The sequence below is a fragment of the Monodelphis domestica genome, chromosome 5, assembly GCF_027887165.1.
Source record: "Monodelphis domestica isolate mMonDom1 chromosome 5, mMonDom1.pri, whole genome shotgun sequence".
Taxonomy (NCBI): domain Eukaryota; kingdom Metazoa; phylum Chordata; class Mammalia; order Didelphimorphia; family Didelphidae; genus Monodelphis; species Monodelphis domestica.
Window position 1 is genome coordinate 102,002,513 of NC_077231.1, and position 17,106 is coordinate 102,019,618.

The 17,106-nt window shown below is 46.1% G+C and overlaps 3 protein-coding genes across 5 annotated transcripts in view; 2 read left to right on the plus strand and 1 right to left on the minus strand.

Annotated features, from left to right (window-relative positions):
- Positions 1-117, minus strand: part of FAM227A (family with sequence similarity 227 member A) — a 35,398-nt gene extending 35,281 nt beyond the window's left edge. The window contains exon 1 of the mRNA XM_007503195.3: positions 25-117. The gene's annotated coding sequence lies outside the window, so the exon portion shown is untranslated. The remainder of the gene's footprint in view (positions 1-24) is intronic.
- A 171-nt stretch (positions 118-288) lies between these two features.
- CBY1 (chibby family member 1, beta catenin antagonist) lies at positions 289-10,732 on the plus strand. 3 transcript variants are annotated; one of them, XM_001362607.3, is made up of 5 exons: positions 289-427; positions 2,709-2,826; positions 9,679-9,784; positions 9,873-9,991; positions 10,155-10,732. In XM_001362607.3, the coding sequence occupies exons 2-5, from the start codon at positions 2,749-2,751 to the stop codon at positions 10,233-10,235; spliced, it is 384 nt and encodes a 127-aa protein (XP_001362644.1). In that variant the 5' UTR covers positions 289-427; positions 2,709-2,748; the 3' UTR covers positions 10,236-10,732. The 3 variants fall into 3 exon arrangements, with proteins under 3 accessions (XP_001362644.1, XP_056654926.1, XP_056654925.1); XM_056798947.1 differs by having other exon boundaries at positions 399-520; XM_056798948.1 differs by lacking the exon at positions 2,709-2,826 and having other exon boundaries at positions 344-427.
- A 2,598-nt stretch (positions 10,733-13,330) lies between these two features.
- TOMM22 (translocase of outer mitochondrial membrane 22) lies at positions 13,331-16,568 on the plus strand. The gene is made up of 4 exons (XM_001367770.4): positions 13,331-13,664; positions 14,866-14,984; positions 15,407-15,524; positions 15,845-16,568. The coding sequence occupies exons 1-4, from the start codon at positions 13,527-13,529 to the stop codon at positions 15,917-15,919; spliced, it is 450 nt and encodes a 149-aa protein (XP_001367807.1). The 5' UTR covers positions 13,331-13,526; the 3' UTR covers positions 15,920-16,568.
- Positions 16,569-17,106: the final 538 nt, after the last annotated feature.

A 17,106-nucleotide genomic window follows, 5' to 3' on the forward strand; every position in this document is an offset into this window, starting at 1 on the left:
TGTAGCTCTGGAGTCAGCTATTACCTAAGGAAAGTCGCGTGCCTTTCGTGCGCGCTCCCGTGCCACCTCAGAACGCCGCGAGGCCATTACCATGGCGACCTCAGTGAACTGTTATTGTTGGCATGGGGATGAGCGCAACGGGGTAGAAGGCACGGGGGAGAAGGTGATATTTCCCCGTTTCACTGTTTCTACCAGGGAGCATACTCAAGGCAACCCTCGTGGTTCCGACCCAAGAATAGCAAAGAAATTCGAGGGTAGCTCGAGCGAGTACAACATCTGTCTGTCCAACGTCCACCTCCCGGGAAATCTCTTGCTACCCCCGCTCTGGGGAAGTGGTAGAGCCCATAGCGGTGCTGCGCATGCGGGGTCGAGCGGGCCGTGGAGCTGAGCGACTTTGGGCCGAGTAGGCGCCGGCCGAACCCTGCAGGTACGTGAGCATCTTTCTTTTGGGTCCTCTAACCATTTGTTATTTGCCTACGCGTCATCTTCCCCCCAGACAGCCAGCGCCCCCAATCCCTGGGTAAGTCATAGAGCAGGCGCCAGCAGGCGTGTGCACGGAAAGGGATGGCTTTGCATCTATGTATTTGTCTGTGAATGAGTTGTCTTCCCAGTAGAATGTGAGCTTCCTTAGGGCAGGCTCCGATTCTTGTCTAGACACCCCCAGCCAACACACAGTAGGCGCCCTGCATGTACTTGTCTCTGCTGATGGTACTCTCCCAGTAGGCAATCAGTTCCCGAAGGGCAGACTTGTTTGTATCTGGTCACCCTCTGTACATACCCACAGAGAGGCCAAACACAGCAAGTGCTTAATGTTCATCTTTTAAATGACTGCATGGTTTGTATGTGTGAAATAGATAGAGCCCTGGTCCTGGACTTAGGAAGATCTGAGTTCAAATCCAGTTTCAGACACTTCTCAGCAGTGTGACCCCTGGGCAAGTCGCTTCACCTCTGTCTGCCTTAGTTTTCCCAGTCTGTAAAATGTAGATGTTAATGGTACCTGCTTCCCATAGTTGTTGTGAGGATCAAATGGGATAATGATTGTTAGGCGCTTTCTACAGTGCCTGGCACATAGTAGGAGCCTATATAGTTGTTGGCAACTGTGTTGTCTCAGAACATAGGAACAGAAACTCCTGTTTGGTGAATACTTAGGGTATAGGGTTTAGCCTGGGCTATTAATAATGGTTCCCATTTGTTCAATGGGAACTAATATTGACTAAGGGCCCTCTCTTCTTTCTTTATCACCATCTCCCTCGGATTGGGAGCATAGGTATTAGAGCTGTTGAAGCAGCTTCAGAGATTTGTTCAGTCACACAGCCCAAGGGCTCTGGGGGTTGGAATGCTAGAGGTCAGTCAGGAAGACTCTCCCGGGTTTGAATTCTGCCTCAACTCCTTACTAGATGACCCTGGGCAAAGTCTCAACCTCAGTTTCCTCATCTGTAACTTGGGGGTGACTTATTGGACTTGATGGCCTCTAAAGGCTTGGCAAGGGTGGTCCTTTTGACTCCACATCCAGATGGTTTTCCATGGCCTCTAAAGCCTTCTCTGAAAGTGGTGCCCTCCAGGGGGTCTGGTTTCTCCACCTATCACTCCTCCAGCCTGGGCTTGGATTCCTCTTTATGTCCACAATGCCTGCCCTTTTGGCATGCCATAGATGTGTGATAAACGTGTCTAGAAGTGCTTAACAGTAACAGAACAATGATATAAAGGGGAATATTTTTAGGGCCCTTGACCAGATGTGGTTTGTATCCCTCTGGACAACCCAATGGTAAATGAAGTCAGCAACTCTCAGCAATGGAGAGTTGTGGGAGACCTCCCTCTGACCCTCACATCTGAACTTAGGTGGAGAAGCCTTGGAGTTTGTCATGGTCATGGGCACATTAGAAAGTGAAGCCATAAAGGTTGACCATATAACATCTCGAATGGAGATATACTTAGACTTTAGCATCCCTAGGAATATTCCTACCAGGCACGGTTGGTAGTGGAGTCACAGTACCAGTAATTCAATGGAGGAAATGGGTAAACTGGGAAAGGAGGGTGATTTGTAAAACCAGCCTGGTCTCTCTGATGAACTGCCTTGGGGAGGGCAGGTTGGGGGCTGCTCAGTGTTGGGGAAATATATGATCCCTGGACTTGAGTTAATAGTCAGAGCATAGATTGTTTACAGAGCCAAAGGGCCTTTGTTCAAATCCCAGATTTGCTGTTCACTACCTGTATGACCCAAGGCCAGTATGACCCAAGGCCAGGCAACCTTTCTGGGCCTCAGTTTCCTCTTTTGTAAAAGAAACTGATCCTATGACTCTACCTGCATTGCCCTGGGCTGCCTTAGAATAACCCTCAAATGGTCCTTTGGGGTAGCCAGTGAAGCCCAGTGAGGGCCCCAAGTAGCAGACAAGTAGCTTGACCTCAGCCCCATTCTTCTGTCTCAGTAAGTCTAGCTATGGACCAAGACATCCTGTTTGCAGGTTAGCATACCTCTTCTGAGTGCCTGCTGTTGCTTTGCAGAGATAATGAAGAAATGGCATTTGGCCTTGGGGAGTGTTTACAGTCCAAGAGGGAACTTAAACAAGATAGAAAGAAGCATCTGGTGGTGGTCGGGTGGGTCATTGATGTGCTGTCAGGAAGTGCTAGAAAGCAAAGCATGTCCTGACATAGGCCCAGAGACCCTCCACACTGGTCATCGAACTTCTACCTCTGCTTTGTTCCCTCAGCTCTAGGAGAAGGCAGAGCTGTGCTGGGAGCCCACTAGAGATGCCCCTCTTCGGGAATACATTCAGTCCCAAGAAGACACCCCCTCGGAAGTCAGCTTCTCTCTCCAATCTGCATTCTGTGAGTGGGGTAGGGGGGCACAGGACCCCACTCGACTAGAGTTGGAGGAGTAGATACAAAGGCAGAGAGAAGACTGTCCTTCAAGACAGTCCTAAGAGGACTTAGGACAACTTCTAATAAGACTGGCATTGTTCGGGAGGTTTGGGGGCTTCAGCCCATTTGTCATCTTAAGAAAATGTATCTCCTTGCTGCACAATTATAACTCATTCTTTTTTAAACCCTTACCTTCTGTCTTAGAGGCAAAAGAGTGGTAAGGGCTAGGCAATGGGGGTTAAGTGACTTGCCCAGGGTCACCCAGCTGAGAAGTATCTGAGGTCAGATTTGAACCCAGGACCTCCTGTCTCTAGGCCTGGCTCTCAATTCACTGAGCTACCCAGCTGCCCCTCATTCATTTTTAAAACAATAAAACCGGTGTTGGCTACCTAGCTTTATCACATTTCCCCAGTCCCGGTACCAAATATTTTTGATGGTTGCAAAATTCAGACCCACTTTTAGGAAAGGAGGAAGGTTCTCCTTCATGGTAGAGCTCCAAGAAGAGCATGTGCCAGGGCCTGGACCCAGTGTTTATATCTGCCTCATTGGGTCAAGTAATAGACATCCCATCCTGAACCTCAGGAGGACAAACTACATTTACTTGGCAGAGTGCTGGATTCTCAGGTCTGTAAGCTAGGGATGGTAACTGAAACCTGTGGTTTCAATGGTGGAGATGAGGAAATTCCCTTAGAAAATTGCCCATCCACCACCCCATGAGAAAATCAATCACATCTATATAGTCCAATATTCCTTGAATAACCTCTAATGTCTCAACATTTAGGCATTCTGGGATATCAGGGTTTTAAAAATCAAATTTTAATTTAATTTCAATTTAAATTAGTAAATTTTGTTTAAATTAACAATTTTAGTTAATTTAAACTAATTTTTAAAAATTAAAATTTTTCAGTTACATGTAGAAATAATTTTTGACAATTGTTTTCTGACATTTTAGAATTCAGACTTCTCCCTATCCCCAAAGCCATAAATAGTCTGATATAAATTTACACATTGATGCAATACATATTTCCTTTTGGCTTATAGAAGACACATATCACACATACTATAATAAACTCATGAAGGAAATAAGGTGGATGATGGAATGCTTTGATCTAATGGAAATAATAGCATTTACCTCCTAGGTTTTTAAAAACCTTTACCTTCAGTCTTAGAATCTATTGGTTCCAAGGCAGAAGGGCAGCAAGAGCTGGGTAATAGAGGTTAAGTAACTTGGCCAAGGGTCACACAGATAGGTCATTTCTGAGGCCAGATTTGAACACAGGACTTCCTGTCTCCAGGCCTGGCTCTTTATCCACTGAGCCACCTCGCTGCCTCAAACTAACTTTAATTAATAATTTTAAATTAAGCAATAATTTCATTTAGTAAGCATTTCTTTTCTCTCCCTCCATGGGACAAAAGAAAAGGAAAGCCCTTGTCTCCAATATGCCTGAGCAAGCATAGCCAGATCTTCCATTGGCTGTGTCCAGGCCTGAACATTGTGGGTCCATTCCTTCTGTCTGATCAGGACAGTAGGCTTCATCCTTGGTCATCTGATTTCCCAAGTCTCAAGTCAGTTTTCACCAGTTAAGTTTGGAGGAGAAAAAGGAGCTGTAATTGGGAGGAAATAGTCTCAGGATAAATGCAGAGTTGGTCACTCATGGTCACCTAGGTAGTAAGTAGACCAGCTTCTCTTCAGCCTCTAAGGCCACTGTCAGGAATTGGCTTGAGGCATGGACTTGAACTGGAACTCCATTATCCCTCTGAGGCTCCACCATTGTGGCCATAGACAGCAAAATTAGCTCCTTTGTTTTTTCCTTAGAAAAGCCCAACTCACTGAATAAAATCAATGAATCTCTTCATTGGCAAAAACCTCTGAGGACAACCAATTCCACTGATTCTAATCAATAAATGTCCATCTGGACTTTTCAGGACCTGGAGCCACAGGAAACTGAGAGGCAACTATAAGGTGCCACAATACACTGAACACTGGGCCTAGAGTCAGGAAGACCACCAGATTCAGACACTTACTAGCTGTGTGATCCTGGGCAAGTCCCCAAACTTTTCTCCACCTCAGTTTCTTCATATGTTAATTGGGGATAATTATAGCACCTACTTCCCAGTGTTATTGTAAGGATTAAATAATATTGGTAAGGCTCTTTATAAATCTTAAAGCATTAAGTAAGACTTTGCTATTATTAACCCACTACCTTCAAAGTGAGCCCATCCTGGTTTTCCAATGTAAGGAATTTTCCCAAAATCAACCTCAAAGTTTCCATTTGTCCCTCATAGTTAGATCTTATATGACTGCAAGCAATCAGTGGAATCCCTCTTGTGCTTGGTAAAAGTAACTTGCTCAAGAATTCCCTTCTCTAGCCTGAGATCTCCCCTTCTTCATCTGGGCCTTTTATAGCCTGTTTTTGAGTTTTCTTGCTCTCCTAATTGCCTGGTCCTTTGTCATCACCCTTCTTAACATGGACCCAGAATTGAACACATACTTCCATTGTGTTCCCCCAGGCCATAGCAGCAAAGAGGACCCTTCCACCTTAGCGTGGACACCATTCACTCCATGTCTCTGAGTGCAGCCTTTTGTCTCCTTAACAAGGTCCCCTGGACATGAAATGAGCTGAGGGTGTCACAGAAAAGAGTTTGGAGGAGGAGAAGAAGGGACCATGTTCAGGAGGAAATGTTCTAAGGACAAATGAACAGTCAGTTGATCAGTTTTGACTGAGACCCTGTTCTGAATGTATCAAGCACTGGAAGGACAAATTCAGAGGGAATTAGTTCATTTGATTTTCTAGGAGCTTTTCTCCTGGAAGAAACAAGTATATTCTATAAAAGCACCGTTTAGGAAAACTGTTGCCCAAAGACAGGATGGGAGAGAAGTTATCAGCTGCATGAACTTACCACATATGACTACCAGGGAAATCCCCTGAGGCATACCTTGCCTTGGGCAAATCACACTGGGGACACTGCTTGCTTTTGGGCACCATATTTTAAAGGTCCCCTGCTAAATCTCACCTCCTTTATGAGACTTCTCCTGATTTCTTCCCTCAGCTGCTGGTGCTGCCCACCCCCTCTAAAATGACCCTGAATCTTTGTTTGGTTATGTGGATGAAAGTATGCACCCATATATATTTGTGTATACACATACACACACCTGGCTTTTCCTCTAGTATTAAGAGTATGGACTGCTTACTTTACTTAGCATGGTACCCACTTGGCTCCACAAATACTTCTCTGAACCTAGACTGAAATATTTCCATCTTAAGCAACAAAAACAAATTATATCTAGATTCATTAAAATATTCAATTAGAGGGAAGTTAATGCTTTTTTTTTTAACCCTTACCTTCCGTCTTGGAGTCAGTACACAGTATTGACTCCAAGGCAGAAGAGTGGTAAGGGCTAGGCAATAGGGGTCAAGTGACTTGCCCAGGGTCACACAGCTAGGAAGTGGCTGAGGCCGGATTTGAACCTAGGACCTCCCGTCTCTAGACCTGGCTCTCAATCCACTGAGCTACCCAGCTGCCCCCAAAGTTACTGCTTTTAAAAAGGGAGGTTTTCCTATACACAATAAATTTAGAATGGGTGAATGACTTGAATATAAAGAAGGAAACTATACATAAATTAGGTAAACACAGAATAGTATACTTGTCAGATCTTTGGGAAAGGGAAGATTTTAAGACCAAGCAAGAGTTATAAAAAATTACAAAATGCAAAATAAATAATTTTGATGATGTTAAATTAAAAAGTTTTTGTACAAACAAAACCAATGCAACCAAAATTAGAAGGGAAGCAACAAATTGTGGGAAAACCTTTACAACAAAAACCTCTGACAAAGATCTAATTACTCAAATTTATAAGGAGCTAAATCAATTGTACAAAAAAATCAAGCCATTCCCAAATTGATAAATGGGCAAGGGACATGAATAGGAAATTTTTAGATAAAGAAATCAAAACTATCAATAAGCACATACAAAAGTGTTCTAAATCTCTTATAATTAGAGAAATGTAAATCAAAACAACTCTGAGGTACCACTTCACACCTAGCAGATTCACTAACATGACAACAAAGGAAAGTAATAAATGTTGGAGAGGATGTGGCAAAATTGGGACATTAATACATTGCTGGTGGAGTTGTGAATTGATCCAACCATTCTGGATGGCAATTTGGAATTATGCCTAAAGGGCTTTAAAAGACTGCCTGCCCTTTGATGCAGTCATGCCACTGCTGGGTTTATACCCCAAAAAAATAATAAGGAAAAAGCCTTGTACAAAAACATTTATAGCCTTGTTCTTTGTTCATGTTGTTTGTGGTTTCCAAAAAATTGGAAAATGAGGCAATGCCCTTTAATTGGGGAATGGCTGAACAAATTGTTTAATCTATTGGTGATGGAATACTATTGTGTTTAAAGAAATAATGAACTGGAGGAATTCCATGTGAACTAGAACAACCTCCAGGAAGTGATGCAGAGTGAAAAGATCAGAACCAGGAGAACAATGTACACAGAAACTGATACACTGTGGCACAATTGAATGTAATGAACTTCTCTACTAGCAGCAATGCAATGATCCAGGATAATTCTGAGGGACTTATGAGAAAGATGCTATCCACATCCAGAGAAAGAACTGTGGGAACAGAAATGCAGAAGAGAAACAACTGCTTGATCACATGGGTTGATGGGTATATGATTGGGGATGTAGACTCTAAGCATCACCCTAATGTAAATATCAATAATATGGCAATAGGTCTTGATCAGTGATACATGTAAAACCCAGTGGAATTGCGCATCAGCTATTAGAGGGAAAATTATTTAATTAAAAAAAATAATTCAAAAGGGGGAGTTTTCCATGCCAGAGTGTTCATTTCCATGAAGGATTCCTTTCATTTATCAGCTCTGTGGTGTATTTTAAATATGATTCAGTTTGGAGAATTTTAGTTTACACAGAAAAACCTGCATGGAATATTGTATAACTTGTATAGTTTCTATATCTCTGAGAATGGCCATATTTCAGTTTTCAAAAATTTAAGTGACTTTTGTAAGTGGGCAGGTGGGATGCAAAGATCAAGAAAGGAAACAATCTGTGACTTAATGGAGATTACATTTTATGGGAGGCTTATAACCCAAGTCAGTAAATACAAAGTCAAGAGAAAGAGGACACTTAGAAGGGCCAAGTATAAAGATAATTTTAGGGTTGTGACTTAAAATCTAGAGTTAATTGGTCACTGGGGAAAATCCCAAATAAAATACCAAGTCAGTCTGGAAATTTATGGCAATTTAATTAATATAGAGGGAGGGAATTTAAGAAGGAGGGAAGAGGATATAGGATTCTCTTGCCTGGCCTGTGCCAGAGGAAGTTTTAAAATCCCCAGGGCGTCTAGGTCTCTGAAGATTAAGAGGCTTCTATGGGGATAAAGTTGGAAAAGTAAAGGAGGGAAACTCAGTCAGAAACTCACCACTGAACCGGACAATAGCTTGTAGCCATGCTAAGATGCTGAAAGGCCAGCATGCTGCTATCAGTTAATTCTCCGCCTCAAAGGGTACCAGAGAAAGGAAGTAATCCAAATATATAGATCTTTCACTCTTGTGTCTCCTCCTCTAAATTTTCACATCTATCAATCACATCAAAGGCTTTTCTCCAGGACTGCCCTTACTTTTAGTTCTCATCTTCTTTTGATTAGATTATATCTTTAGAGTTACTTAACACTTCTTTGTTAAGTTCACCTTTTGTTAGTTACTTGACATTTTTGTGATTAATTTAACCTTTATAGTTACTTAACATCTTTTTGTATTAAGATACTTGACCTCTTTGTGATTAATTTAACCTTTATAGTTACTTAACACCTTTTGTATTAAGATCTTAAAATAGACTTAGCTTAAAGTTCTAGCTTCACTATAAGGTAAGAGTTAAGTACCTTCATTGTTCAATCAGGAGTTTACAACTTTATCTTCCCCTAAAGTACATCTAAGTAGGGTGGAGTAATTTAAAGTTCCCAAGACATTCCTGATTTTGTTAAACTAAGTATCTTCCTTGTTATAATCAGGAAATAGCTAAATCCAATCTTCACACAAGGTGGGGAGGAGAGTCTAGAGAGCTATGAACTAACTTTGTGACTTTGGGGAAGTCTTTAACTGTGTGAGCTTTGGTTTCCTTACCTGAGAATGGTGGCAGAGGAGCCTCAATGTTGGGAGGACCAAGGTCTTAAAGGGACAGCCCTGACCGATCAGTAGGGAGAAGGGAAGAGACTGCAGGTCATGATTATTCAGAAAGCAGTCATTGCATTTAAACAGAGAAGGAAGAGTTGGACCTAAAATTCTGGCAGCCACCCCAAGGCCTTCCAAAGATGATGATAACCCCAGAACATCTTTGTGGTCCATCACATACATGATTACCGCCCCCCCCCCCCCCTTAATAACCTTACCTTCTGTCCTAGTATTAGTTCTAAGACAGAAGAGCAGCAAAGGCTAGGCAAATGAGGTTAAGTGACTTGCCCAAGGTCACACACCTAGAAAGTGTTTGAATTTAGATTTGAAACAAGTCCTGTCTTGATCCCTGCTCCTCCATTTACTGTGTCATCTAGCTGCATACATCCATGATTTCATTTGATTATCAGAACAGGTCTGAAATTGGCAGAGATCTCTAAGTAAGGAAGCTGAGGCCCAGAGCATTCCAGAGTGGAGTTGCAGAACCAGGACTTGCCCTTGAATTATTCTGAAACTGTCCATTAGGCCATCTGTTCTCAAGGGAAGCACTTGGGGTGGCAGCCAGGACAGGCTCTATGCTCATACTTGAAATGGCCTCTGCTATTTTTGCCCTCACAGCTGGACAGATCCACTCGGGAAGTTGAGTTGGGATTGGACTATGGCACTCCAACCATGAACTTGGCTGGGCAGAGCCTCAAATTTGAAAATGGCCAGTGGATAGCAGGTGAGGAGCACAGGCTGCCCCTTAGGCCCCTCCCTGTGGGGAGGGAGAGGAATGGGCCCTCATGGCTCCTGTTCCTCTTCTCCCACAGAGTCAGGGGCCTGTGGAGGTGGGGATCGAAGGGAGACCCAGCGACTTCGGAAAAGGAATCAGCAGTTGGAAGAAGAGAACAATCTCCTGAGGCTAAAAGTGGACATCCTGCTGGACATGGTGAGGGGTACCTGGGTCATCCTGCTGGACATGGGGAAGGGGTTGCTGGGGAGACCTGGCTCCTTTTGATGATTTCACCTATCTCTAGGTAGGAGAGCCAAGCTGAAGGCTCAGAATCCCTGAGGCCCGGTGTTGTGTTGATGGTGTCCTGCTTTTCTTTTAGCTTTCTGAAACCACTGCTGAGTCCCACCTTATGGAGAAGGAACTGGATGAACTCAAGAGCATCAGCCGGAGGAGGAAGTGAAGCCAGATGCCTTTAAGTTGTCTAGCTGAGCCTTGGAGTTGCAGAGTCAGGGATCAGTACCCACAGGATGAGGGAGAATGAAATGCCATCCCCATCTGAAGACACTTGAATGCAGAACTGGCTGGAGCCTCACCTCCAGGCCAGGGAAAGCTGAGACTCCATGTGCTAGGAATCTTGGGGGCAATATGGGAAGAAAGCAGGCCCAGCCAGAGCTGAAGCATGGCAGGGAGGAGGGGGTAGGCCCTGCTTGGAAGAAGCACCCCCTCCTCTCCCACTGATTCTTCCCTGAACACTCTGGATGCTGTTTAGCTGGGTTATCTGAAAATCTTGTGGGTGGCCTCAGTTCTAGCTCCACCTTCTAACCCATGGCTCCTGTTATTTGCTGGGGGGCACTACAGCAGCTTGCCCAGTGCCCACTTCAGGCTGCTCCTGGCCTAATATGTTTTTTCTAGTTTTTGCTATTTTCTTTTTTTTTTAATTAAAGAAGATGAAATCAATCTTGCTGTGGCTGAGATGATTGTACCCAAGCAGGGTAGGGTACAAAGATGACATATCTGGGGCCTCAGTGGCAGGTGAAGTCAGAATGTTGGTGGGGCAGAGAATGAGGGCAGCCACTGGGTGTGTATTTGTCCATGAGGAGGTGAGGGTATGAGGAGTGTCCCTTGAAAGCCAACAGGGAATGTGGGGCTATTGGTCAAATCTGATGACATGTTCTGTATACTCTGAGGCATCCCCTAAGTGCCAGATACCATTTCAGGTGAAGACTTGAGCTTCCCCCTCACCCAAATCTTCATGTCCAGGGGAAGGGAAATGGCAGGCAAGTCCCATCAGGCTAGGGACCTTTTATCTGTCAGCCTTCAGTTCTCTACTTTCTCCATCCTCATCATTTGGGTCAGTGCCCAAGCAGGCCTCTTGCTCCTCACACAGAAACGTTTTTTTTCCAGCTTGATGAGTCTCAGTATGACACTGCTGGGAGGTGGTGATAGCTAAAATGGAAGACTGCCTAAAGGACCCATTAGAACCTGAGAATTCAACGGTGTGGGACAGATGTCATATGTACCCTGTAGTGGACCATCCTCACCCCAGTTGGAAGGAGCTTGGCCATGTCAGTCTTGCCCAGCTCAAAAGCTAATGGGCTAGTGGGAGCCTGTGCTCTAGGTATCCAAATGAAACTACTGGGGCAAACCATACATCCACAGAGAAGCCAAAATGAAATAAGTAAATACACCCAGTAATAATTGCTAGCCTTGTATTTATAGTTCATTTTTCATGTGGCTATTGTGAGAAGAAAGAATCCTAACTGATCTCTGACTTAACAGGAACAATTTTTATTTAATGCCACAATCTATATCCAAGCTGTTTCTAGCTTCAACCAGAAGAATATCCTTGTCATTGTGGAATCTAGAAGTCCCCAAACTTGTAGCTTAGAGGGACTTGGTGATCCCCAGTTTACTTAGCTTAGAGGTGGAAATCCCAAATTTTGACCTTGTCACATGAAGAGTTTCTCCCTGAGGAAAAGTCCTACTTCACTGGTCTTAGATTAACTATAGACTTTAAGATGTATCTTTAAGAAGTATCTCTTTTGTCCCAATGGTCTCTTTCCCCTAAGGCCAAAGTCTTTTCCCTTGGTGGCCCAGCCCTTGGCTGGGTCTTTCCCTTTTGTGTACATTGTAAATCATCAGCCCCTCACTGTTATTCCTGTCTGGAACTCTTCATTTTCCTTTATTACCATTGTAAAGTCAATCAACTGTCCCTCTCATCCTCAGCCCCCTTGTTTCACCTAGAAAGTATTTAAGCTCCCCAACTTTAATGGCTCTTTGGAGTCCTCATCTAGCACAGTGACACTCCCAGGGATAACATCCCCAGTCCAGGGTTTATACCCTGTAAAAGTTGTGGCACCAGACTCTGAGTAAAGAATCAAATACTGGACTTATCCTTATCCTGATAAAAGACTGGGTTTTTCTGACTATTTGATAGTTCTGTGTTATTTCCCAGTTAACATCCTAACTGGCCCAGCTTCCATGCACTTCTGGTCTGATTGACTGAAATGATTTCAGAGAACAATTCTAGGAATCTTGAAACAAAAGAGCCCATGATTGAGTCACCATATCTCAAGCCTCTTCTTCCTAGACCACTTTTCTGGGAATCATTTGGGTTCCAACTACAGCACCCTTGTAGTGAAGGGCCCACCTTCCTCATCACAACCAAGAACAACTGTGGCCAAGGGCCACCAACAGGCATTTGGACCCAGGAGCCTAGGGAGGGGCAGCACCTCCTACCTCAGTCCAAGCAGGCCCCTAAGGCCTACTTCCAGGCCACTCTCCCCACCAACTCCTCTCTCAGGGCAGTTGATCTGGAGGAAGCTGTGGGGAACCCTGGGGAAGGGGCAAGTGCTACAAGCCAGGTGCCTTCAGCCACCATCAGGAATGGCTCCTTGGTGCAGGGACTGTGGCTCACTCTCTGGAACACTGGGAGAGTTCTTAACACCAAAGTCCTTGACCTCTATCAGAAATATAAAGGTGAGGGCCTAGTCATCTACTTTGTTGCTGCTCCCTAAGAACAACACTGACTGGCAAAGCCTCTAGATGTGTCCTGCCGTAGAAGAGGAGCTCCCTGATGGCAGGGCGGCTATACCTCCCCACACCCCAGCACTAGCACAGAGAATGTTTATTGATGATTACCGGGAAGGATCTGTTTGACCCTGTCAATCCTTGGCTCACCTAGATCTTTTACCCTTTGGATGCGACTCAGGTTGGCCCGGGCCCTCTTCCTGCTAGGGCTAAGTATTCTGGAAGCCCCTTGAGGGCAGGCCCAACCCTATTGGACGATGGATTCACTTTGACCTTCTTATTGATAAACTAATCCTGGCTGTAGAACTGCAAGGCTTCGCCTGGACATGTGACGGATGAATCTGCCCCAGGACGTCACTGTGCGGGGTTGGGGGGCTGGCGCCGCCCCTGACCATCTGGTTCCATCCTAGTCGCGAGGGGACTAGACCCCTGGGGCCTCCGCAGAGTTACTCCTCCCTCCAGCCGCGTGGGGGCGCCCGCACCCTCTCCCTCCCAGTCTAGCTCCTGATCAACTGGTTCCGCCCTAGCTAGGGAGGTGTCTATGGCCCGGCCTTGAGCACCGGGGCTTCCGCGGTATCACTTCTCCCTCCGGCCGCGAGGGACGCGTGCGCTTCCGTCCATCCCTCCATCCCTCTCTCGCAGCTCCGCCTCCCCTTCCCGTAACTCTGCCCGTCCCCTGGCGCCTCGCATTCTCTTTCCGCTTCCGGTGTCCCCTAGAGTCATGGCTGCCGCCTCGTCCTCCGCCACTGCTGCCGCCGCCCCTTCGCCATCGGGCTCGTCTGTGTCCACGGACGAGCTGCTGCTTCAGGGAGGCGCCGACAAGGCCGAGGAAGAGCTGGAGGACGAAGATGATGACGAGGTGCGACCGGGCAGGGCCAGACGAACGCGCGTGGGGCCCGGGGGCGGGTGGAAACGAGGCGCTCATTTTGCAGACGGGAAAACTGAGGTCGGGGGCAGGATGCGGCTCGAAGCCATCTTCCGCCCCTTGCATTTAGTGGCGGCGGCGGCAGCAGCAGCAGCAGCGAGCCTTTATTAGGCACCGGCCTTATTAGGGGGTGGGAGGCTCCGAAATCTGACACCAGGAGACCGCAACCCGGAAAGGAAATGACTTGGCCAAGGTCACTGGGACTAAGACTCAACCCAACCCCTCCCCGAGACCCAGGTCACAGGGGAGGCAGCAGAATTCGAATCCAGGGCTTCTGACCTGGTCCTCACATAGGGACTCGTCAGAGGCAGGACTGGAACCCAGCACCCTGGGAGGCTGTCATTGTGCCCCTCCCCCCCATAAGAGGGTGAGTCCTTTGTTTCCTCCTTCTCCCCCTGCCCTTGGTAAACTTGTGGTCAGTGCCTAGGGACTGACTGGCTGTGCTCTCTGCTAGGTCACTTAGGGCCTGGGGCAGGAAAACCTGAGTTAAAATCCAGCCTTAGACCCTTCCAGCTTTGTGACCCTGGATAAGTCACTTCCCATCTCTGTCTATCTCTCTTTACTGATCTGTAACAGGGGCATACATCTCACCAACATTCCAGGATTTCATGAGATACTATTGCTAAAGCATCTAGCCCAGTTTCTGGCACATAGTAAGTGCTTTATAAATGTTAGCTATTAATTATTAGATGAATGCTAGGTTGTTTAGAGTGCCAAGCCTGGAGTCAAGAGCTCTGGATTCAAATGTGGTTTCAGATACTTCCTAGCTTTGTGACCCTGGACAAGTCACTTAACCCCCATTGCCTAGCCCATAGCATTTTGTTGCCTTAGAATTGTTATGGAAGAGGACAAAGTAAGGGTTTAAAACAAAACCAAGATCCCTGCCAGCTCTGGATCTGTGATCAATGGCTAGAGGGGAGTGGGCTGGGAAGACAGGAGAAAAAAGTGGTCCAGAAGAGGGAGGAGTGGCCAAGTCATCATAGGAAAGATGTCAATGATTGTCTAATCCATGCCCTTCCTTTTACAGAGGAGGAAACTGAGGGCATCGTCTAAGACATGAACCCAGAGCTGGGCCTTCACCTAGGCACTCTGACTCCAGCTTTTGACTAGTTTTCACCTTCTCTTAATTCTGCAGCTCGATGAGACCCTGGCCGAGAGACTTTGGGGCCTGACAGAGATGTTCCCAGAAAGTGTCCGGTCTGCTGCAGGAGCTACCTTTGACCTCTCCCTCACTGTAGCCCAGAAAATGTACCGGTAAGCAGGGACTCTGAGCTCCAGACCCCATGCTTTCCTCACCTTGAGGCTGTGTGTTCTCCCCATTTTACAGAGAAGCAGAGAGGTTTAGCCAATGGTACTCAATTCATATATGTGAATCCAGGCCTCCCTCTTCCTCCAGTGTGCTTTCTTTCAAAAGTAAAGACAGTACTTGGTTGCCACTTGGAAGGTTGTCCAGTGCTTTCCCTCCTAGCAAGCCTGTGAGGCAGGAAGTTTCCCCATTTTATAGAAAGGTAGACTTTCTCCTGAGAAGAAGGGGTGCCTGAGGTCATTCATCACTTTCCCACTAGCCCAGGGGGTTTCTTCTGAGTTGGAGGAAGCTGCAGGACCAGCTGTGCTAGGGCAGGCAGGTTCCCACAGACCAGGCTCACCACCTGCCTTCCTTCCTGTGTTTGGGGCAGGTTCTCCAGGGCAGCTCTGTGGATTGGGACCACCTCTTTCATGATCCTCGTTCTGCCGGTTGTCTTTGAAACGGAGAAGCTCCAGATGGAGCAGCAGCAACAACTACAGCAGCGGCAGGTGAGATTGGCCGGGGGAACCTCCTCAGTCTCTGGTCCAGAGTGGGAGTTTCCAGCTGTATACTCAGCAGCGCTGCATCAAGCCCTTCTTCCCTTGGATGGCTGATTCACATGCCCTAGTATGTCGGCATGTGGACATGTTCTATCCACAGAGTCCTAAGGCCAACCCCAGACTGAAGCAAGGAACTCCAGATTTTCGGTGTAGAGGCTCAATGTCCGTAAAATGAAAGGGACCAGATTGGACACTATTTAAGGTTCTTTTAGTGATCACCTGTGTAACATTTTTTTCCTTCCTTGTGATTCTTTCCCTTTTTCTTATAGATCCTTCTAGGCCCTAACACAGGTCTGTCTGGAGGGATGCCAGGGGCCCTGCCTCCACTTCCTGGAAAGATTTAGAGAAGATCTACTGCATCTGACTGTGCTTGATGAGGGGAAGTTTCAAACTCAACTGTGTTTAGGAACTGTTGGTTGTTTGAAGTGTTTTTGTTTATTTCTGGGTTTCTTGGGCACGTTGAACCATCCGAACACTATGGGCAGAATCCTTGCTACCCCTCTGTAGAGCTGTGCAGTGCACACTGGCATGATGTCTTTTTCTTCAGTCCTCTCACTGATATCAGGGAGTGCAAGGATGCAGAATAACTCCCTAGCTCCCTTTGGCCTTGCCATCCACCTCACTAAGCTGCTATCAGTCAAGGGATCCCCTGCCTTTGGAGGGGAGGGGGACACAGAAGTCAGCAAGATTGTGTTCCTGACCACTAAGAACTGTGGGGGGAAGAAACCAGACTGACCCAGTGCATCAACTGTGGGGTTTATTACAAGCATCACTGAATGTGTGTGTTCTGGGCAGCTCTACCCAAGACCAGGGAGAAGGATGAAGGAGTCTGTGTTCTGGGTAGCTCTACCCATAACCAGGGAGAAGGATGAAGGAGTCATGGTCTCTTCCTGGCATGCTGGCAGTTTTCTGTTTGCCCTATAAAGCAATGTGTGTATGAGAAAATCATCGCTAACTTTTTGTAATAAATATTAAAAATGATTCCAACTCGAAGTCTTGGTCACATGGCTTGTCTGTCTCCCTCTCCAGAGCTGTGATTCTCCATATTGACTTTGGGATTAGATTTGACCTAGATTGCCAGGAGCACAACCACCCAGTGCTCCCAAGCCAAAGACATTAAGTTTCCAGAAGGAAAGTCATCCAAGGCTCATGGAGTCAGGCTTCCTCTTTTCTGCACTAGATTCTTACTCAGACTAGCTTGTATTCACCTTGCTTTGGGTAGACTAGCTGGAGGTCCATCTCCAGTGCTTCAAAGATTGACTCAGATAAACAGAAGAGGTCTCTAAGCTTGCCATAGTCTTACAAAAAACCATTAGCAGAGAAAAGTTGGGAAAGACTCAGTCCAGCAAGAAGTTGGTTTGAATAGCCTATGGCTTGGGATTGCAAAATGGAGACAGAATTTGCCCCATGGAGTTTTGAGGACTGAGGATCCCTGCCCTGCAAAGATAAACATCTGGGAATAGTCCCCACCAAGAGGGTCATATTTTAAATGTGCAATGGGAAGTCACAACTAGAAGGGATTCTACAATCA